Source organism: Erpetoichthys calabaricus, chromosome 13, assembly GCF_900747795.2.
Source record: "Erpetoichthys calabaricus chromosome 13, fErpCal1.3, whole genome shotgun sequence".
NCBI lineage: Eukaryota > Metazoa > Chordata > Cladistia > Polypteriformes > Polypteridae > Erpetoichthys > Erpetoichthys calabaricus.
The window spans coordinates 4,489,849-4,514,336 of record NC_041406.2 but is presented as its reverse complement, the minus strand read 5'-3'; the positions used below and the strand labels follow the sequence as shown (position 1 = coordinate 4,514,336).

Here is a 24,488-nt window from a genome sequence, read left to right as displayed (position 1 = left end):
CCCCGGAGATGGTTTTGGCATTAATGCCCACTACACCTTTTTAGGAAACTCCTTTTTGCCTTTAGTGCTCCACTGAGCTTCTAGTAGTTACAGAATATTTTTGTGAAGAATAAACCTTTTTATTTATAAAGAGTCTGGGTTTGCCCTCTGGTCCCTAGCCAGCTTTGACAGCTTCCCCCACTAGTGGGCCTTTTTGGAAGTTTTTTGGGACTTTAGGAACTCTCAAGTTCAAAACAGGACTCAAATCACTTCCTCACCTTACTTGTAGATTCAAACCCCCTTTCAAATCGCTCTTTCAAACTCTAAATGTTTTTTGATAATGCCTTGGTTACTTTTTTTTTTCTCAAACACAACTTTTTGCCCTGACACTCGCTCTTTTTGATCTGCTACTATTGTCCCTTTTCTCCCGGCTCACTCTCAACCTCCAGTCTGCTTACAGAGATCACACTGAGCAGACTGAGTGTTGTCATTTGGAGGCCTGTGTAGGACTTGAGGCCTGCCTCTTTGAGTCTGGGGCTAGGTCTCCTGCATAATGGTAATGGGTCACGGTGGGTGATGAACTGCTCCAATGATTGTGCCCGGTCCCCCCTTGCTGTGAGGATAGCCCACCCATCCTCACTCTCTCACGATCGAGACACCGTCTCCAAGGTGTTACAATTGGGTTCCTTTTCCTGATTTTTTTATATGTTTTTCTGACTCGATTCTGGTCATCTTACACTTGTTTTAGAGGGTTTTCTGAGTCGCTAAGTGTGATTAAGACACCCAACTATGGCGATTCTCCTTCATTTTGAACATTAAGTTGCAGCATCACAACACTTTGCAGAACTAATAGAAATGTCCTGGCTAAATTGTCGACCTTGGCCTAGTAGTTCTGGACCCCTAATTATCCCCTGTCTCTAATTGGCTAACTGTCTCTCACCCCTTAAGCACCTAACACCTAATGTGTGGTGAGCGCACTGGCGCAAAGTGGCTGCCATCACATCATCCAGTAGTGGTGATTGAGGTGGATCCAAACTTACTGTAGATACTAGCGTATTAGTCGATCTCGCAGATAAGTCGAGTGTATTGTTTAAGGTAAAAATTATGAAATTTGTTATGACCCGCATATAAGTCGAGGGTAAAACTTGATAGCTATCAGAGATAGAGGGCGGCAATCAACTGTTAATGGCGACAAAACTCACTGTCACGTCGCAGGCATTCCCTCTGTGCTTGGAGGAATGCTAGACTCGTTGACTCGGCAACTAATCCTTGCGTGTGCGTGAGTTGCGAAATGTAAACAAAGGCAAGATGGCGTCGATATGTCACAAGGGAGCGAAGCGAACACAGAAAAGAAAACACTCGGCAGACAATGTTTTGCACATTATCGCTGAGTCAGACTCTGATTTTTCAAAATCGGATTTTATTGACAATGATCAGGAAACGAGAAAGAGAGTGAGAAGCCAGCATCAGCTGATCGGACACCAGCCGGTGCCGCGCCAGCTGAACGCATTCGCGCAGCCGATGCAGCTATGGCAAGGTTCGCGTGGGAGGAATACCCAGACATTGATCCGAACTGGCTACCGGAGTTCACAAGACAGCATGACTTGCTGTAGGACACGACAGATCACCTGCTGCTGGACTACTTCAGGCTGCTCTGTCCAGATGCTGCTTTTCAGCGACTGTCAGATGAGACAAACAGGTAGGCAGAGATAGAGGGCGACAATCAGCTGTTAATGGCGACAAAACTCACTGTCACGTCACAGGCATTCCCTCTGTGCTTGGAGAAATGCTAGACTCGTTGACTCGGCAACTAATCCTTGCATGTGCGTGAGTTGCCAAATGTAAACAAATTTAAACAAAGGCAAGATGGCGTCGATATGTCACAAGGGAGTGAAGCGAACACAGAAAAGAAAACACTCGGCAGACGATGTTTTGCACATTATCGCTGAGTCGGACTTTGATTTTTCAAAATCGGATTTTATTGACAGTGATCAGGAATCGAGCAAGAGAGTGAGAAGCCGGCATCAGCTGATCAGACACCAGCCAATGCTGCCCCAGCTGATCGCATTCGCGCAGCCGATGCATCTACCAGACTTCACAAGACAGCATGGCTTGCTGTTGAACACAACAGATCACCCGCTGCTGGACTACTTCAGGCTGCTCTCTCCTGATGCTGCTTTTCAGCTACTGTCAGACGAGACAAACAGGTAGGCAGAGAAATTTTTTGAATCGCGGGCTGCGCTTGCATCGCATTGATAGCGTGCGTTGCCTTGGTTCTTTTGATTCCAAATCTGGTTGCACGTGGCAGCTAATGGTATGTTTGTTATCCAAAACCTGCAAAAGCTAATGCTCAAATTCAAGTATTTCACAGTTTAAAGAATTATTTAATGAAATTAGAAAAAAACTAGCTAATTAGAAATAGTATTGCTGGCTTATAATTATTTCAAAGACCATGGGAAACAGCAGATGACCGGTGACTTAACACCGTGAAGCGTTGAGTGTACAATGTCATTACCCAAATTCTATGGACAATTGTGTTGCCCCGCGGATAAGTCGGTTCTGTTTTTTTGAATGAATTTTAAGGCATACATTTTTCGACTTATACGCGAGTATCTACGGTAATATGTAAAAAGCACTTTGTGTAGTGAGAAAAGCTCTATAAGAATGAAAAGAATTATCATTACTATTAGTATTACTATCAAAGTGAATACCGTAAGGTCGCCATATGCATTAGATAGATAGATAGATAGATAGATAGATAGATAGATAGATAGATAGATAGATAGATAGATAGATAGATAGATAGATAGATAGATAGATAGATAGATAGATAGATAGATAGATAGATAGATCGATCGATCTTTATTGTCATTGTCACTTTTACAAAGGAACAACGAAATTGAAGGTGCAATCAACTCAGTGTGAGGAATAAGGGTTAAAATGACAAAAAGACAGAATATAATAACAAACCGAATAGTAATAAATATACAAATTGCACTTGTTGACCTAAGGTATATATTGCACATTGGAAGAATAATATAGAGCAGTTTTATTTTGATTTCAGGGCCATGATTGCTTTCGGATAAAAGCTGTTTTTAAGGCGGTTTGTCCTAGTTTTCATAGCTCTGTATCTCTTGCCCGATGGCAAAAGCTGGAAGAGGCAATGACCGGGATGTGATGAGTCCTGCGAAATGTCTATTGCTTTTTTGCGGCTTCGGGAGGTGTAGATTTGTTCCAGAGTGGGAAGGGTACAACCAATTGTTCTCTCCGCTATCCTGACGACCCTGTGTAGCGCTTTCTTTTCTGAGGAAGTGCAACTGCCGTACCACACACACAGTCCGTACGTGAGCACACTCTCAATGGAACAATGATAAAAAGCAAGGAGCAGATTTTTTGGGAGGTGGTTCTTTCTGAGAATTCTCAGAAAATACAGTCTCTGCTGTGCCTTCTTTAGCAGCTCCTTGGTGTTGGCACTCCAGGTCAGGTCATCCTCCAGCTCCATACCCAGAAACCTGAACACCGGGACCCTCTCCACACAGGCCCCGCCAATGGTGAGTGGCTGGATGTCAGTTTTGTTTTTCCTAAAGTCAATAACAAGCTCCTTTGTTTTTTTGTTGTTGAGGAGCAGGTTATTGACTGTGCACCACTCTGACAGTCGCTCCACCTCGTCCCTGTATGCTAGCTCACCCTCCTTGCCCGAGATGAGTCTGACCACCGTCGTGTTATCCGCAAACTTTATAATCTTGTTGCTATGGTGAGTGGGGACACAGTCATATGTGTAGAGGGTGTAGAGGAGCGGGCTGAGCACACAACCCTGCGGCGTCCCGGTGTTGAGGCTGAGAGCAGTGGATGTGTGGAGACCCAGCCTGACCCTCTGGGAGCGACCCGACAGGAAGTCCAGTATCCAACTGCAGGTGAGTGATGGAAGTCCCAGATCTGCCAGTTTGGACACCAGTCGTTGTGGGAGGATGGTGTTAAACGCCGAGCTGAAGTCTACAAAGAGCAGTCTGGCGTAACTCCCCTGCTGCTCCAGGTGGGTCAGGGCAGCATGAAGGGCTGTGGCCACAGCATCCTCCGTGGATCTCTTTGCTTTGTAAGCAAACTGAAATGGGTCCAGGTCTGCTGGCAGGCAGGCGATGATATGACTCCGCACCAGTTTCTCAAAGCACTTCATGATGACAGATGAGTGCCACTGGGCGGAAATCATTCAGACTGTTCATGTTGGATTTTTTTGGCAGTGGAACAATGATTGAGGACTTGAGGCAGGATGGGACAGTGGCCTGGGACAGGGACTGGTTGAAAATCCTGGTGAAGATTCCTGCCAGTTGATCTGCACAGTCTTTCAGCACCCGTCCAGCCACACCGTCGGGTCCTGCAGCCTTCCTCGGGTTCACTTTCCTCATCACCCGCCTCACCTCACACACTTCCACTGTGAGTAAATTGCTGTTGTGAACAGGCTGTTGTGATGGAGCTGCTGTTGGTGTCGCCTCAAAGCGGGCAAAGAAGATGTTCAGCTCCTCTGCCAGAGGAGCGTCTCCCTCAGCAGCCAAGGAGTTGCTGGATTTGTAGCCGGTGATGTGCTGGACACCCTGCCACACCTGCCTGGTGTTGTTACTCCTCAGATGATCTTCTATCCTCCTTCTGTATGCTGCCTTGGCCTCTCGGATGCCTCTCTTCAGGTTCGCTCTGGCTACACTGTAAAGAGCCCCATCCCCAGACCTGAAAGCAGTATTCCTAGCTTTCAGCAGACTCTGGACATCCCTCGTCATCCAGGGCTTCCTGTTAGGATAAATCCTTATGCGTCTGTCCCTGGTGACGTTGTCCGTGCAGAACCTGATGTAATCCAGGACTGCAGTAGTGTGGTACTCCAAGTCTTGGTGATAGAAAACCTCCCAATCGGTTCTCTGGAAGCAGTCCTGCAACTGTTGGGAGGCCTCCTCGGGCCATATGGTAACAGTCCTGGTCATAATGGGAGCTTGTTTCCTGAGGGGAGTATATGCAGGGATTAGAAGCAGAGATGTATGATCAGACTGGCCAAGGTGTGCTAGGGGTTTAGCCCTATAGGCCTGTCTGATGTTTGTGTACAACTTGTCCAGTGTTTTTACTCCCCTGGTTGCACACTTTATGTGTTGATGGAATTGAGGGAGAACTGCTTTCAGATCTACATGATTAAAGTCCCCAGAAATGATGTGAACAGCCTCAGGATACTTGCTCTGTTTACTGCTGATGGTGTCATGCAAAAGCCCCAGAGCCGAGTTAGCATTAGCATCAGGTGCTATATACACAGCAGTTAGCAGTATAGCATTGAATTCACGGGGGAGGTATATGGGTCTGCATTTAATTGTCATAAACTCCACGTCTGGAGAGCAGTGTCTGGTGACTATGGTGGAATTTGTGCACCAGCTATTGTTCACATAAATGCACAGCCCCCCTCCTCTCTTCTTACCGGATTGCTCTGTCCTGTCTTGCCGGTGTGCTGTGTGGCCTGCTATCTCGATCGCCGTGTCCGGTATGAGTGGATTAAGCCACATCTCCGTGATCAGCAATATGCAGCAGTCCCTGATGATCTTTTCCGTTGCAATCCACAGCTGCCACTCGTCCAGTTTGTTTGCCAGCGACCTCACATTTGAGGAGAAAATGCTTGGAAGCGGTGGTTTGTGTGGCCGCTTCCTTAGCCTCACTAGCACGCTGCCTCGGCACCCCCTCTTTTGTTTACGTTCTTTGCGCCGCCGCCGGCTCCTCGAAGCTGGGATTGTAATCCACGGAGAGCCCGGTGTTTGTGCAATGTCATCCGGAATGTTGTGGACGCGGAGAAACTCGGAGGTCGAGCAACTCTCGCTCCGTAAACCGATAGATAAAATATCCTGCCGGCTATACGTGTATTTATCCAGGCAGGGTGGAAAAAACACAATCTGAGTCGGAGAGCACACAGCCGCAGCGTCTAAGCGCGCCGCCATTGTTCGCTAAAAAACTGTGAAGTCTTGAAGAGTGTTAATCAGATTGCCTCAATTTCGCTATGACAAGCTTTTCATGGTGGGCTTTAAATCAGTGTTTCTCAACCTTTCCAGTATCATGATCCATTCTTTCCAATGTATGTGTCTTTGTGACCCACCAAGGGACTGTATGAGGTTTTCCCCCTTGGTGAGCTAAGCACGGTCGTGAGAGAGTGAGGATGGGTGGGCTATCATCAGAGCAAGGGGGACCGAGCACAATCATTGGAGCAGTTCATCACCCACCGTGACCCACTACCATTATAAACCATAGGAACTTGCAACCCACTACTTTAAATGCCCAGGGGGATAAACCACAGTCTTTAATAGACCTGGGGAGGTCAAACTGTTGGCTCACCCGCTGACTCTTCTCTTTTTATTAGTTGAACCACACGAGCGGAAATTAATTTGTGTTTTCATGGAGCTGGTCAGCCGCAAATCCTTTCTTGAAAACAGTTATTGTAAGTGTTATGGATGAGTCTGGTCATCTGCGGTCAGTTCGGCATGACCACTGAGATGGCTTTGGCATTAATGCCCACTATGCGGATAGTGAGACCAGGGTGACGCATGCTAATATAATCTGGCGTTTGCATCCTGTGGTATTTATTTTAATTTGCCTATAAAACAACGGGCCATAAACTCATAAGTGCTGATGTATGTCTGGCCTTTAGGGCAACAAATTGAGTCCATCGAGGACACTGCAAGCAATCCAGAGCTTTATTGTTAGCAACACAAATTAAAAAGTCTTGGGCAATGTTAAACGTCACTCAGGGATGTCTGGATAAAGAATGGCACAACCTTTTACAAGTGAAGCCAAACGCAGCAATTCTTTTGTCAATTACATGAAGCTCATGACTGAATGAGCAGGGCGCTATATAGCCAGCAATAGTTAATTATAAACTCCTACACCCATCTCCTTATGAAATAACTGGCTCATAATTAAAGCCACCAGCAGACTTAATCGTCACAAGTGGTATGTCACATTTTAATAATTTCACACCTTTAGAGACTCCAATCAAACAAGCAAACAAGAAATCTTTATATTTTATTGTGCTTAGCACACAATACACCCTCACAAAATCAAAACAGGCGCACATAAGATAATACTGAGTAATACTGAGTAAGCAACTGTCTGCTCTCCCATGCTAGGTTTCTAATAGAGGTCAAGATCAGTCAGCCAATCCATCAAACATTTTTTATTTCATATAGTGCCTTTCCTAAAAAACACGGCCTTTTCTGCCTAAGAACCCTGAAAGTGGACTAAGAGGTGCTGATCCTCATCCCTGTAATTTAAAACTCATTTACAAACCACCCAGTGTATGTCTGAGGTCACAGACCAATGAAGCCAGCAGGACCACATCATCTGCAAAAACAGAAAAATGGGATCCTGAGCCGGACCCCCTCTACTCCTTGGTTGTGCCTAGAAAGTCTCCCTAAATATGTACTGTATCTCTCTCTCTCTATAGATATAGTGGACATCAGGGGGCACTCCAGCTCCTCAAACACCCAAAACAAGCAGGCTCGGGCACAAGTTAAAAGACTAAAGACTTTTTATTTGTGGGAAATTCTTTCATAAGTGTTTCCCACCACAGCCTCAAGTACCAGTAATACACAAGCACTATTATAACTCTTTTCTTCCTTCTCCCTCTGTCCCTGCCTCCTCCACGCAAGCGTTGACCTCCTTCTCCCAACTCTGGCTCCTTGATGTGAGGCAGTCAAGTCAAGTCAAGTTGGGGATCATCAGAATTTCTCTTCCCTTGTAATGGATGTGTACATCACAGTCTGCATCTGCAAAGCTACCAGCATTGTGGAGGACCCGACACACCCTTCACGTAAACTACTCACCCTCCTGCTGTCTGGAAGAAGGTAAGGTACCAATGCATCTGGGCCTTCACCATCTGAATGTATGATAGTTTCAGGTCAGGTCGAGGAGCATGAACTGGTACAGCACATTGCGGCACCCACTACACAATGAAACAACTTGGGATCCCGGTTGGCAATCCCCCAGGCAGACACACGGTCCAGTCCCACCCTCCGAAAATGCCCCTCAATCTGACGCAGCCAGGTGTTATGTGGGCGACCTCCTTGGCCTGGTCCAGCCACTTGTGTCCCCAACAATGAGGATCTTATGAGCCGGATCACCCTCGGGGAAACGCGCAACATGGCCAGAGTGCCGTAACTGACGCTCCCTCACAATGCAGGTCATGTGCCTCATTCTGGACTCCGTGAGCAACACAAAGTCAAATCAGCAGCACCTAAGGGTTCTCTGAAGAGACACAGGAGTCCAGTCTTCATCTCAGGTCATTGGATGGAGTCCATGCATCACAAACAGGGAGCACCAGGACTCTATAGACTTGGACCTTCGTCCTTTTGTGCCACTCACCCCTTTCCAGTGACCTCATGACTCCCCATGCTCTCCCAATCCGTCTACTGACTTCATAGAAAGAGTCACCAGAGACATGAATGTCACTGCTGAGGTAAATAAACCTCTCGACGAGGTCGACACTCTCTCCGCAGACAGACACACTGCTGATGGCCGTGACTAAGAGGTCATTAAAGGCCTGAATCTTGATTTTTATCAGGACACTCGCAAGCCCAGACACTCAGACCCCTCACTCAGTCTCTCGAGACCACCGATCAGAGACTCCATTACTACGCGAAGATCACAGCATCGTCAGCAAAGTCAAGATCCGTGAATCTCTCTTCACCAACAGATGCCCCACAGCAAAGAAAAAGATAAGCCTTTGATTGTCATATTAATTACTGTTTACTTGTTCATTTTTTTGTGTAGAATGTTCTAAAGGGGATTTGTTTATAGTTCTGTTTGGGTTTTCATAATATATACTCTTTCCAGTGCCCTCATGATCCCTCAGGCTCTCCCAATCCATCTACTGACTTCATAGGAAGAGTCAGCAGAGTCATGAAAGTCAATGCCGAGGTAAGTAAACTCTCTCCACAGTCAGACGCACTGCTGATGGCCGTGCCCAAGAGGTCATTAAAGGCCTGGCTCTTGGTTTCTATCAGGACCCTTGCAAGCCCAGACACTCAGACTCCTCACTCAGTCTCTCGAGACCCCGATCAAAGCCTCCATTGACTCCGCGAAGATCACAGCATCATCAGCAAAGTCAAGATCCACGAGTCTTTCTTCACCAACAGATGCCCCCCAGCTGCTTGACCCCACGACCTTGCCCAACACCCAGTCCATACAAGCATTGAACAGAGTAGGAGCAGAACACACCACTGACGAACCCCAGAATCAACTGGGAAAAACGCAGAGGTTCTGCCTCCACTCTGCACAGCATTCAGAGTACCAGTGTACAGGCCGGCCATGATACCCAGCAACCATGAGGGGAACCTGCGAGGTCTCAGGATGTCCCACAGGGCAGCTCGATCAACTGAGTTGAATGCCTTACAAAAATCGGCAAAGACTGCAAAAAAACTCTGCCGATATGCTCCATGAGAACCCTCAGTGCCAGCATGTGGTCGATGGTAGACTTCTTAGGGAATAAAACCAGACTGTTCCGGTCGCTGGTAGGTGTGCAAGTGATCACAGATCCTATTGAGGACAACCCTAGCGACGACCTTACCCGGCACCGAGATAAATAGACACCTTTTATCTAATCCCCGCTAGTGCTTCCCCTGATATGATGCTGCTGCTCCAAAGCACCTCCAAGTGAGGCAGGAGCCGTACTGAGTAGGGACTCCCAAATCCAACAGCTCCTCCTGGCGTTCCCCACAGGACCCAGCAATGACAACGTGAAAAAAGTTTACTTGAGATTTTTGCACATTTATTAAAAATAAAAAAACTGAGAAATCCCATGTCCATAAGTATTCACAGCCTTTGCTCAATACTTTGTCGATGCACCTTTGGCAGCAATTCCAGCCTCAAGTCTTGTTGAATATGATGTCACAAGCTTGGCACACCTATCCTTGACCAGTTTTGCCCATTCCTCTTTGCAGCACCTCTCAAGCTCCATCAGGTTGGATGGGAAGCATCGGTGCACAGCCATTTTAAGATCTCTCCAGAGATGTTCAATCGGATTCAAGGCTGGGCTCTGGCTGGGCCACTCAAGGACATTCACAGAGTTGTCCTGAAGCCACTCCTTTGATATCTTGGCTGTGTGCTTAGGGTCATTGTCCTGCTGAAAGATGAACCGTCGCCCCAGTCTGAGGTCAGGAGCGCTCTGGAGCAGGTTTTCATCCAGGATGTCTCTGTACATTGATGCAGTCATCTTTCCCTTTATCCTGACTAGTCTCCCAGTTCCTGCTGCTGAAAAACATCCCCACAGCATGATGCTGCCACCACCATGCTTCACTGTAAGGATGGTATTGGCCTGGTGATGAGCGGTGCCTGGTTTCCTCCAAACGTGACGCCTGGCATTCACACCAAAGAGCTCAATCTTTGTCTCATTAGACCAGAGAATTTTCTTTCTCATGGTCTGAGAGTCCTTTAGGTGCCTTTTGGCAAACTCCAGGTGGGCTGCCATGTGCCTTTTACTAAGGAGTGGCTTCTGTCTGGCCACTCTACCATACAGGCCTGATTGGTGGATTGCTGCAGAGATGGTTGTCCTTCTGGAAGGTTCTCCTCTCTCCACAGAGGACCTCTGGAGCTCTGACAGAGTGAACATCGGGTTCTTGGTCACCTCCCTGACTAAGGCCCTTCTCCCCCGATTGCTCAGTTTAGATGGCCGGCCAGCTCTAGGAAGAGTCCTGATGGTTTTGAACTTCTTCCACTTACGGATGATGGAGGTCACTGTGCTCATTGGGACCTTCAAAGCAGCAGAAATTTTTCTGTAGCCTTCCCCAGATTTGTGCCTCGAGACAATCCTGTCTCAGAGGTCTACAGACAATTCCTTTGACTTCATGCTTGGTTTGTGCTCTGACATGAACTGTCAACTGTGGGACCTTCTATAGACAGGTGTGTGCCTTTCCAAATCATGTCCAGTCAACTGAATTTACCACAGATGGACTCCAATGAAGCTGCAGAAACATCTCAAGGATGATCAGGGGAAACAGGAGGCACCTGAGCTCAATTTCGAGCTTCATGGCAAAGGCTGTGAATACTAATGTACATGGGATTTCTCAGTTTTTTTTATTTTTAATACATTTGCAAAAATCTCAAGTAAAACTTTTTCACGTTGTCATTATGGGGTGTTGTGTGTAGAATTCTGAGGGAAAAAAATGAATTTAATCCATTTTGGAATAAGGCTGTAACATAACAAAATGTGGAAAAAGTGATGAAGCACTGTGAATACTTTCTGGATGCACTGTATATATTTACATACAGCTCCTATGGTCTGGAACAGATTGATTGTATTTATATACAATCCTATGGGGGAAATTACTTCGGGTCACGACCAAATCGGGTTGCAACCAGAGTTTTGGAACAAATTACGGTCGTGACCTGAGGTTCCACTGTACTGTATATATATATGCACACAATAAATCCTTGATATCTAGATGCCGTTCTCATGGATTCACTTTTTCACTATTATAAAACAGTAACACATTCTCAACACCCACAGACTGATTTCACCAATTCACGGATAAAGCCCTCAACTGTGTACCACGGGATGAGCCAGGAAAAGACATCATGGGATTGCATTCCCAGCCATGCACAGCAGAAGTAAAAAAATTCAGAGACCCCCATCATGTGTGAGTGACACGTGAGACTGAGTGATAACATTTCTGTGATGCCCTTAGATGTCTGGGGCGACACTGGCACTACACCAAATGGATAAACGTTTGTCTCCCCCATGCAGAGAGGAATGGGTAAGCCATTGAACCCTGTTCATGATGAGAACTGGGCTTGCAATTGTTCCCGAACAAATGAGGAATTCCCAGTAAGAGCGGGTCATAAGCTCACAATAATTAAGTCCCTGCACTTTTTACACACCACCTTCCACTACTATGGATAGGATGGTTTAGTGAGGTCTTCAGATCAGGCCTGCTGCAATTGCTTGTGACCTCGGGCTCAGCACTTAGAAGATGATGAAACCTGACTATAGAAGAATTAAATGCTGTAATTAGATTTCTGTAGGTGAAGCAGTGGAAGGATCATTACCGAGCCTCAAGTAGAAAGAGTAGGGGGCCAGCGCATCTGCACAAATGCGTCTCCCCCACTGCAGACCCCACCTAAAGTCGGCGTCCAGACTAAACCTAAACCCATTTTTCCCATAGGATCAACACTTCCGTATCGGTGGTTTCTGTATCCCCGTGGTTTTTCAGGAATTGACTGTATATTAAAAATAGCATTGGTCTTAGCACAGCAGCTCTATACTGTTACTTAATCGATTCTCCAGTTCAGATGTCCTAAGGTCTTATGGGGCTCCCTGGCACAGCAGAAGTCCATGACCAGGTCCTTTGTCTTGGTAGCGTTCATCTCTATCAAGACATTGCTTTTTTCTTTCATATTTTGTTCCTTTTGCCACTCCCCTTTATTACCATTTTACGCAGATTTCATTTGTAATAAATTCCCTCATTGTCTGCTTAAGTGTCCCTGTCCTTTCCAACTGCCACCTCACATCACTGCTTAGTGCCATCCTGTATCCCAAAGCACCCAGGGCTTACACTGCATTATTATTATCTCAGATCATTTGAGGTGCATCTTCATGCCCGCCGTGACATACCAGCTAAAGATACGAAATGACACTTGCATTTGAGTTACTTCACTTAACAGGCCCAGTTGTGAGAAAGACCCACCAGGATGTTGAAAAACAGCGTAGGAGAGCAAAAAGACAAGGCGTACTTACAGGGCGTTAATGATGTGTCGGGAATCATTCTGGCAGTTCAGAGTCATGCCGGAAAACTTTAATTTTATACTCTGTAACACAAAATCAAACAACATGTCATGGGAAGAGGCATCATTACAGGAGGCCATTACTTGATGGATGCACCGCTTTAAACTCATTTTCAAGTATAGCAAATCAAACTAAGCCACAGACACAACAGGAATCTGACAAACTGTACATGTAGAAAGTGCAAAGAGGCAACATTACATCCATTTGTTGGTGCTTTGCTTTTTCAAGCTCACAGGTAGCCAAAGTCTGGGATTCAACACATGGCAGAGACACTCATGGCCTTCAGAAAGACCTCAGACTTTGGGCACATCTTGTTACGTTGCAGCCTTGTACTAAAATCATTACAATTAATTTTTCTCTTCATCAAGTAACACTCAGTACCCAGGAACTACAAGCAAAAATGGGTTTACAAGAATTTTCGCAAATCTACTACACTGTCACAAGTATTCAATCTCTTTACTTGGTACAGTTATGGGACAACTTACAGCTCCTTTGGGGACCGGCCAATTGGCCGCACATCAGTTACAATGTATAGAGGTCATTGCAATAGAGGGTCTCTTCGAGTCTCAGTGTCCGTGCACCAGGTCCTTGAATGGCACTGTTTCTAAACCACTGGGTCATGGTAAGTCGCCCAAGGGATTGGCAGTGTAGCATGTGTGACTTTATCGAATACATGATATTTGTCATCTCACTCTTAAAATGCAGAACTTAATTACCTCCTTTTGTCAATTAACGGCACCGGTAATTTCGGACTCATGTAGATTCTCTCATTACTCTAAAGACTGCTTCATTTCTGCAGGGTTGTTCGTTACTCATTTACCTCATTCTAACTTTGGAAAATTACGTTGATAGTTTATCTAAGATGAGGCAGAGACCTCTTTTTTATATAGTGCCTTTCACATCCATCTATCTATCATATAGTGCCTTTCATCAATCTATCTATCTATTATATGGTGCCTTTCACATCTATATATCTATATACAGTGCATCCGGAAAGTATTCACAGCACATCACTTTTTCCACATTTTGTTATGTTACAGCCTTATTCCAAAATGGATTCAATTAATTTTTTTCCTCAGAATTCTACACACAACACCCCATAATGACAATGTGAAAAAAGTTTACTTGAGATTTTTGCAAATTTATTAAAAATAAAAAGATTGAGAAAGCACATGCACATAAGTATTCACAGCCTTTGCTGTGAAGCTCCAAATTGAGCTCAGGTGCATCCTGTTTCCCCTGATCATCCTTGAGATGTTTCTGCAGCTTCATTGGAGTCCACCTGTGGTAAATTCAGTTGGTTGGACATGATTTGGAAAGGCACACACCTGTCTATATAAGGTCCCACAGTTGACAGTTCATGTCAGAGCACAAACCAAGCATGAAGTCAAAGGAATTGTCTGTAGACCTCCGAGACAGGATTGTGTCGAGGCACAAATCTGGGGAAGGTTACAGAAAAATTTCTGCTGCTTTGAAGGTCCCAATGAGCACAGTGGCCTCCGTCATCCATAAGTGGAAGAAGTTCGAAACTACCAGGACTCTTCCTAGAGCTGGCCGACCATCTAAACTGAGCGATCGGGGGAGAAGGGCCTTAGTCAGGGAGGTGACCAAGAACCCGATGGTCACTCTGTCAGAGCTCCAGAGGTCCTCTGTGAAGAGAGGAGAACCTTCCAGAAGGACAACCATCTCTGCAACAATCCACCAATCAGGCCTGTATGGTAGAGTGGCCAGACGGAAGCCACTCCTTAGTAAAAGGCACATGGCAGCCCGCCTGGAGTTTGCCAAAAAGCACCTGAAGGACTCTCAGACCATGAGAAAGAAAATTCTCTGGTCTAATGAGACAAAGATTGAACTCTTTGGTGTGAATGTCAGGCGTCACGTTTGGAGGAAACCAGGCACCGCTCATCACCAGGCCAATACCATCCCTACAGTGAAGCATGGTGGTGGCAGCATCATGCTGTGGGGATGTTTTTCAGCGGCAGGAACTGGGAGACTAGTCAGGATAAAGGGAAAGATGACTGCAGCAATGTACAGAGACATCCTGGATGAAAACCTGCTCCAGAGCGCTCCTGACCTCAGACTGCGGCGACGGTTCATCTTTCAGCAGGACAACGACCCTAAGCACACAGCCAAGATATCAAAGGAGTGGCTTCAGGACAACTCTGTGGATGTCCTTGAGTGGCCCAGCCAGAGCCCAGACTTGAATCTGATTGAACATCTCTGGAGAGATCTTAAAATGGCTGTGCACCGACGCTTCCCATCCAACCTGATGGAGCTTGAGAGGTGCTGCAAAGAGGAATGGGCCAAACTGGCCAAGGATAGGTATGCCAAGCTTGTGGCATCATATTCAACAAGACTTGAGGCTGTAATTGCTGCCAAAGGGGCATCAACAAAGTATTGAGCAAAGGCTGTGAATACTTATGGACATGGGATTTCTCAGTTTTTTTTATTTTTAATAAATTTGTAAAAACCTCATGTTGTGTGTAGAATTCTGAGGAAAAAAATTAATCCATTTTGGAATAAGGCTGTAACATAACAAAATGTGGAAAAAGTGATGCGCTGTGAATACTTTCCGGATGCACTGTATATATAATGTATACATACAGTATGTGTATTATATATGTATATATAAAATATATAATGTACATAATTAATATATAATATATTGTATACAAAAAATTACTGAGCACAAGCTGCTAAACTTAAGCAAAAAATGCAGAGATAAATAACAGCCAAAGAATTACCTGCAAATGATCTTCGATGAATTTGACTCGTAGAATTTCTGTGGCCGACAGCCTTAATGAGGGATTCTTGTTCAGCATACTGAAAACAGAAGAATGTCATTAATGGCAAGAAACCCTCATTAAAAGTGAAGATCTGCCATTTACAGAAACGGGCAAATAGCATGGGAGTGTGGCAAAGCAACAATGAATCATAATAGTAATACAATTTATTTTTATGGTGCCTTTCCCATACTCAACATGCTGAAGTCTCATCTTCTGCCCACCAAGTGAACCGAAGTGTTTTTATTGTTTTCCATCCAATTATGTCTCATGTTTTCACATATTTTCAATGATGTTTATTATTGTAACAACTCTTTCAATTTACATTTACTCCCTGTTCTTTGAGGGTGGAGCCCCAAAAAGTGGGACCACCCTGACGTCCACTGTCCTGAGCCCACCCTTCGGCTATGTAAGTGAGCTGAGAAGGCTCAGGAGTTGGAGATCATTCATTTGAATGTAGAGTTCTGTAAGCATTGCTTTCTGTGTGGAATTTCTGTTTTTGGGGATTTTTGTGCTTGTGATTATGGAGTCAGATTTTTTTGTGTTGCGTACTTGGAGTTGTTTGCTTAGGATTGCCTTTAAGACAAGTCCTTCTGCCCTTTTTTGTCCTTCTTAGCCCTTTTTTTGTTTTTTCATGATTCTTGTACATAAATCTTTCATTTATAAAGACTCCCGGTTTAATACAAGCTGACGGTTTAAGGCCATCCCTTCTCTTGTGGATTTTTGTGTTAATTTTGGGATATTTAAGGTTTTTTTTTTTTGAAGGTTCAAATACCTTTTGGGGGCGGCACGGTGGCGCAGTGGGTAGCGCTGCTGCCTCGCAGTTGGGAGATCTGGGGACCTGGGTTCGATTCCCGGGTCCTCCCTGCGTGGAGTTTGCATGTTCTCCCCGTGTCTGCGTGGGTTTCCTCCGGGCGCTCCGGTTTCCTCCCACATTCCAAAGACATGCTGGTTAGGTGGATTGGCGATTCTAAATTGGCCCTAGTGTGTGCTTGGTGTGTGGGTGTGTTTGTGTGTGTCCTGCGGTGGGTTGGCACCCTGCCCAGGTTTGTTTCCTGCCTTGTGCCCTGTGTTGGCTGGGATTGGCTCCAGCAGACCCCCGTGACCCTGTATTCGGATTCAGCGGGTTGGAAAATGGATGGATGGAAATACCTTTTGGGCCTATGAAGCCCGAGGGAGGACACCTGTGTTAAGATTAACGCTTGGCTATTGAAGTCCTTTGCCATGTGTAAGACTTCATATTATGACACAGAGTGGGTCTCGTCAATCAGCTTTCCTGTCTTGGAACAGGATATGTTGTGTGCTGTAGCCATTTAGAGTAAAAAAAACCCTCAAACCTTAAAATTCACCTAAATTTCATCACAAATTGGCCTATTCTGTGCAAAAAAAAGGAAAAGATAAATAGTGCCAACAGTCATCACAGATTTGTTCGGCACAAATGACATAGAAAATATTTTTAAAAATTTATTAAATTGTGCAAATTGTTCATATGCAGTATCTGGTTTTGATTATGCTTGTTTCTATCAGACAAAAACAAAACCAGATAGCAAACCATGTAGTGTAGTCAGCTTCCACAAACATTAAACTCATATCCAAATCCGTTAAGTGTACAGTTCTGTCTGACTGTGACACAAAACTAAACTCCTTAGTAGCTCTTTAACCGTTCCATAATTACTAAAACTAAACTGAAACTAAAATATATAAAATAAAATAGAAATGTCTTTGTGAAATAAAAACTAAATTAAAACTAAAAATAACGATGAAGGAAAACTAAAACTAAACTGAATTTCCAAGTAAGGTCAGAAAAAATATAGAAATAAAAACTAATATAAAAAGGCAAAACTATAATAACCTTGGTTGCCATGTCTATTTTGAGACAACAAAGAAAGCACCATGAGTGTCAGGGTCCCGTGGGATGGCTCATTTAAATTGAGATTGGCTGGAGGACAAGAGAGTTGCACAAATGTGCGGGACAAGAGTTTGTCTTCATGCCAATAGCAAAAAAGGCTTCAAGATGATGCTTGGTCCTGTTGTGATGCTGGTTCAGGAATGAAGAGCAACATCTTGAGGTAGGTTCATTTTTATAGTGACAGAGCCAGAAGGTGTAGGGTTTGTGGTGAGAAGGTGGCAGTGACCTCATCATCATTCTAGGTATTTCTCTTCCTCCATTTCAGAGTGACAAATGGTAAATCTGTTAGTGACGGTGTCTCATCCATGTCTTTCCCCAGATTTCCCTCATGTCCAGCACCCATAGAACACTCCCTATGGCCATTTGGCTGTCCAAATGAGACAAGCAGCCTCCCAGTGGACCAATTTTGTTGAAGCTTGGCATGCTTATTCTTCAAAATTTGCGTCCGGTAAAACTTAATTTTCATAGAGATCTCCTAAGCAGAGCACTGAAATCAATGTTTTGAAAAACTCAAAATCTTCTAGTAAGAAGCTTTGGAGAATTTACAGACTCATCCAATTTAAAACAGAGAAACATTCTGTATGACTTGAAATTATGGATTAGTGCACAGTTTCAAATTTACCGGTGACAAGTCACTTTAACAAGCATGTTATGCAGAGTGTCCTTTTTGTAATTGTCTGATGGCCCCGCACCTGACGGCAAATCGGATCCACAACCCAAGTTAGTCAAATGCCAACCTGCTTATACACCAATACACCAACTTCTTCTGCTGCACGAGGTAAGTTAATCATCACAGCAAACAAAATTATAATCATCTGAAAAATGTACTGTCAGTCGGTCACACAGTGTGTGAGAATCTGGACTGTGTGAGCAAAACTGGAGCACCACAAGGAACTGTCACCTTCTCTGTCTACCCTGTACACCTCAGACTGTAAATATGACATCAGGTCACGTGTAGAAATTCTCTGATGGTCCTGTGGTAATGGGGTGTATTGATAAGGGGGGATGAGACAGAGGAGAGGGGTCAGGTGGAGAATTTTGAGAATTGTCTGCAACTCAACATCAACAAATCCAAGGAAGAGGTTATTGATTTTAACCACACCAAAGAGGATCTACGTCTGGTCACTACTCAGGGAGTGGATGAGGAGGAAATGTTGAACTGCCACAAGTAATTGGGGGTCCTCATCAGTTATAGGCTGGACTGGTCTCGTAACACAGTAACTATATAAGAAAGAGCGAAACAAACTCTTTCTGTCTTAGGAGATTGTGCTCCTTTAATGGTGGTAGTGACCACCTTTACATCTTCTACAACTTTGTGATTGCCAAAGTGGTGTACTGGGTTGGTGACATCACTTCAAGAGAAGCCTACCAAATCAATAAGGTGATTAAAAAGGCCAGCTCAGTTATGGGACATCCTCAGGACCTGCTGGAGGTAGTACAGAATCAAGTCAAACCTAATAGCTATTGTGAATAATGCTGCATTCCTTTAAAGTGGGTATTGACATCATTTATACTTCTCTAACTCTGTGATAGACAATGTGGTGTGTTCGGCTGGTACCATCAATTCAAGAGAGGCCCACCGAATCAACAATCCATTTAAGAAGGCTGGCTCAGTTTTGGGACACTCTCTGGACCTGCTGGAGGTAAGTGACAATCAAGCCAGAACTGATGACTGTAATGAGTAATGCTGCATTCCGGTGGTTAGTGGCATCCTTTACTCTTCTATAATTGTGCAATGCCCAGTGTGGTGTGCTCAGCTGGTAACATCACCTCAAGATCTGATTTATAGCAGATTGCGTTCCCTTCACTGCTGGCTAGAAACCTGGTGTGCAAATAAAAGCATAGCGTTTGTGAACAATTGGGATGATTTTTGGGAAAGGCCTGGATTTTTCAAAAGAGATGGTCTTCATCCTAACTGGAGGGGATCTTATGTATTATCCCAAAATATGGCAGCAAAACTGCATGATTGACTGATTAGAGCACCATCCAGGCCGCAGTCATGTGATCTTAAATCACAGGCTATTGTTTATCCCTGTTACTATCCTGAAGCTGTTACCCATAATCCCAATTTAGTCTTGATGCAAACCTTAAATTACTTGATAAACAAAAAATAAGGTGTATAATTAGGCCAAGAGATAAAACCAGACCCTCCACCAGGGGCATCTGTAATAGAAATTTACTTCAAATTAAAACAAAAAATATATCACCAGTTCAGAAAGAAGCATGCAGTTTAAAATGCTGTTTATTGAACATTACCTCTCTTAGAAGTAAAGCTGTTTTGGTAAATGATATTTTATTAAGTACAAAATCTGATCTGTGTCTTCTCACCGAAACCTGGCTTAGTAAATGTGACACTGTACCCCTAGCTGAGGCGTCACCAGATGGATACTCATTCCTTCATAAGTCTAGGGATTCTGGTTGAGGAGGAGGCCATGGAATAAATCATTGTAACAAAATGCAAATCACTTCTAAAAATTTAGGTGACTTTACATCCTTTGAGGCATTTATTTTAAATATTAAAACAGATTTCAATACAATTATAGTGCTAGTCTACAGACCACCAGGGCCATATCATTGTTCATGACTGAATTTAGCAACCTTTTATCTGATTTGGTTATAAATTATGGTCACGTAGTACTGATGGGGGATTTTAATGTACAAATTGATGTGGAAAGTGACACTTTTAGCAAATGTTTCACTTATTTATTAAACTCAGTAGGATTTTGTCAGATTGTCAAAGGTCCAACTCATAATCATAACCACACACATTAGATTTAATTATAACTTACAAAGTTGAAATTCAAAGTTTAAATATTACTCCATTAAATGAAGTTCCTTTTTTTTTGGGAGTTCTCCTTGTCTTCTTAGAGAATCAAGGCTGGGGGGCTGTCAAAAGGCAGGGCCTGTTAAAGCTCATTGCGGCACATCTTGTGGGATTTGGGGCTATACAAAAATAAATTGTATTGTATTGTACTTCTGGGGCTCCTTTATACTTACAGCAAAATGCATCTATAGTGCCGCAGTGGGACCGCTCACTTTTTTGAGAATTAAGGAGCTTGTTCTTATTTTTTGCAGTTGTTCTGTTTGTGTTTAATGGAGGTTGTCCATCTATTTCTTGTGAAGGGTTGCCTCAGCCATTACCCAGCCAGGGTGCCAACTGGATGGAAGGACCAGGGAAGAGAGAGCATCTGTGAGGCACTACCTCCCCTGGGACGCTAGAAGGCAGCCCTCCTGTGCGGTTGGGCACCACAGATTCCCACAGGGCATGCTAGGACTTGGAGTTTGGTACAGCCCTGTTGGGTTGCATGGAGGCTGCCAGGGGGAGCTTCAGAGCCCTATACTGGACTTCCACCACACCTGAGAGTGATTCCAGGTAATACTGATGAGCAACCTGGACCACTCCCAGGTGCTGAATAAAAGGAGCCACCTCACTCCATTCAAGGAGCCAGAGTCAGGAGCAGGTGGACGAAGTTTGCTGGGAGAGGAGTGGAGGCGGCAGAGAAAGAGAGAAGAAAGAAGAGGGCTGAGTCTTGTGTGCTTTTTGCTTGATGTACTGTCTTGAGATGGGGAGAGAAGGAAAATCACTCCCCTGAGAAATAAGCATCTTGCTTTGGACTTGTGCTATCTCTCTATCTATCTATCGTTATGCAAGCATGTCAGAGGATTACCTTCAGGCTTGTTGGAGGTGTGTACCTCCACTCCTGGACAGGAGGTGCCATTTTTTTTTCAGTACAGGACTGGAGGGTGCAATTTTTTTTCATAGTGCAGAGAAGATGGCCCATGAGAGCAACTGACTCCACCCGTTCCAGACGGAGCCCTATAAACGTTTACTGTCTCCGGGAGACCAAAGCTGACTGGAGGAAGGAGCTCTGCCAAACACTAGACCTGCCCCACATGAGCAGCATTACTTAATCTGAGACGACCATTGTCTATTGTGTCAATTGTTTTGCGCTTGTTTTCTTTTGTGTTTACATCATTTTATTAAATGGGACGACCTGGCTGACAATCCACTTTTTCAACTTCCCCATGTCCTCCGTTGACCACACTATCTCTTATGTAGTGACTTTCACATTAATCTATCTATAATGTAGTGCCTTTGCTATCTACAGTGCATCCAGTAAGTATTCACAGCGCATCTCTTTTTCCACATTTTGTTATCTTACAGCCTTAGTCCAAAATGGATTAAATTCATTTTTTTCCTCAGAATTCTACACACAACACCCCATAATGACAACGTGAAAAAAGTTTACTTGAGATTTTTGCAAATTTATTAAAAATAAAAAAACTGAGAAATCCCATGTCCATAAGTATTCACAGCCTTTGCTCAATACTTTGTCGATGCACTTTTGGCAGCAATTTCAGCCTCAAGTCTTGTTGAATATGATGTCACAAGCTTGGCACACCTATCCTTGGCCAGTTTCGCCCATTCCTCTTTGCAGCACCTCTCAAGCTCCATCAGGTTGGATGGGAAGCGTCGGTGCACAGCCATTTTAAGATCTCTCCAGAGATGTTCAATCGGATTCAAGTCTGGGCTCTGGCTGGGCCACTCAAGGACATTCACAGAGTTGTCCTGAAGCCACTCCTTTGATATCTTGGCTGTGTGCTTAGGGTCGTTGTCCTGCTGAAAGATGAACCGTCGCCCCAGTCTGAGGTCAAGAGCGCTCTGGAGCAGGTTTTCATCCGGGATGTCTCTGTACATTGCTGCAGTCATCTTTCCCTTTATCCTGACTAGTCTCCCAGTCCCTGCCGCTGAAAAACATCCCCACAGCATGATGCTGCCACCACCATGCTTCACTGTAGGGATTGTGCCAGGTTTTCCCCAAATGTGACGCCTGGCATTCACACCAAAAGAGTTCAATCTTTGTCTCATCAGACCAGAGAATTTTCTTTCTCATGGTCTGAGAGTCCTTCAGGTGCCTTTTGGCAAACTCCAGGCGGGCTGCCATGTGCCTTTTACTAAGGAGTGGCTTCCGTCTGGCCACTCTACCATACAGGCCTGATTGGTGGATTGCTACAGAGATGGTTGTACTTCTGGAAGGTTCTCCTCTCTCCAAAGAGGACCTCTGGAGCTCTGACAGAGTGACCATCGGGTTCTTGGTCACCTCCCTGACTAAGGCCCTTCTCCCCCGATCGCTCAGTTTAGATGGCCGGCCAGCTCTAGGAAGTGTCCTGGTGGTTTCGAACTTCTTCCACTTACGGATGATGGAGGCCACTGTGCTCATTGGGACCTTCAAAGCAGCAGAAATTTTTCTGTAACCTTCCCCAGATTTGTGCCTCGAGACAATCCTGTCTCGGAGGTCTATAGACAATTCCTTTGACTTCATGCTTGGTTTGTGCTCTGACATGAACTGTCAACTGTGGGACCTTCTATAGACAGGTGTGTGCCTTTCCAAATCATGTCCAGTCAACTGAATTTACCACAGGTGGACTCCAATGAAGCTGCAGAAACATCTCAAGGATGATCAGGGGAAACAGGATGCACCTGAGCTCAATTTGGAGCTTCACGGAAAAGGCTGTGAATACTTATGTACATGTGCTTTCTCAATTTTTTTATTTTTAATAAATTTGCAAAAATCTCAAGTAAACTTTTTTCACGTTGTCAGTATGGGGTGTTGTGTGTAGAATTCTGAGGAAAAAAAAGAATTTAATCCATTTTGGAATAAGGCTGTGACATAACAAAATGTGGAAAAAGTGATGCGCTGGGAATACTTTCCGGATGTACTGTATCTATCTATCTATCTATCATATAGTGTCTTTCATTATGTTTATATATATATTCTTTAGTGCCTTTCATTTTATCTATCTATTGAAATGAATATTTCCTGTTTAAATACCTCTAGAAATTAGGCTCCAAAGCAGCAAGGAACAACTAACTGTGGTCAGCACATCATAAAACTCGTCTCCCTCAATCTTCATAAAATGATGGCTGCTGCTGTGACATGCAAAGGAGCTGATTAACAATGAATTGTTACTTTGAATAGTCACAGTTAACATTAATAACACCGTTTTGTCTGAAAAGATACCAAAATCTTCATCTGTACAGTGTATTAATCTGCAATCTGTTTGATGCTCACTTATGACCGCCATTACATTTGTCTTTCTCCGCTACCGTCTGAATGCGCCTTCATTGCAATGCAGATGGTTAAAAATGAAAACTTCCAGAAGCCAACTGAAGCTGAAATATAATTGGTTACAGATGAAGCAGCGGGGTTCTAAAAATCAGCCGATTTTCATCTTTATTTTTGTATGCAACGGTTACATAAGTAGTGTATTTTTAGAATCCTATTATTTAGAAACAATTTACTTTGTGGGACTGAGATTTGTCTTTGTGTTTGAAAAGCGCTATTGATGGTGTTCTTAAGGGTGAATATTGCATTATTTTTGTAGATGAAGGTGTAGCTTTATGTTACTCTGCTATCAACAACGCATAACTCTAATGGCAGAATACAATCGTTCTGCAAAACTGAAGCTTAACACTCCAAAAAAAAAGAAAAGGCAAACAGATTGATGAGAACCGCGAGATATGAGGGGAGAACAAAGTCAGGAACGAGCCGAAGTTAAAGACAGTGAGATGATAAACACTAAAAGACTTCCAGTTAGACAGGGAGGCAAACGTAGGTAATCTTACAAAAATCTTGACTCCCTAGCTCCGTTTGTCCATTCCTTTCGAGATGGGATTCCAACAAAAGGTTTGTCTACCTGATGATTTTAGAGTTAAAATACCACGAAAAGCAAAAATTACAGACATTATATACATCAATCAGCCCCAACATTTAAATGACTGAGAGGTGAAGTGAATACCATTGATGGTCTCGTTCCAATGGTGCCTGTCAAAGGGTGGGATGTATTAGGCAACCAGTGACCAGTCAGTTCTTGAAGGTGATGTGTTTGGCAATCATAAGGATCTGAGCGACTTCGACAAAGTTCAGATTTTGATGACTAGATGATAGGAGTGCAGTGGCCAGTACCTACAAAAAGTCGTCCACTGTCGACAGGGTCACGGGCATCTGAGGCTCACAGAGGGGCG

At 44.2% G+C, this 24,488-nt stretch overlaps 1 protein-coding gene across 1 annotated transcript in view; it reads right to left on the bottom strand.

Annotated features, from left to right (window-relative positions):
- nek11 (NIMA-related kinase 11) overlaps positions 1-24,488 on the bottom strand; it is a 311,548-nt gene that overhangs the window by 152,365 nt on the left and 134,695 nt on the right. Inside the window, exons 8-9 of the mRNA XM_028817897.2 lie at positions 15,514-15,592; positions 12,722-12,792 (exon numbers count right to left, since the gene is read on the bottom strand). Coding sequence (XP_028673730.1) covers positions 12,722-12,792; positions 15,514-15,592 — 150 coding nt within the window. The remainder of the gene's footprint in view (positions 1-12,721; positions 12,793-15,513; positions 15,593-24,488) is intronic.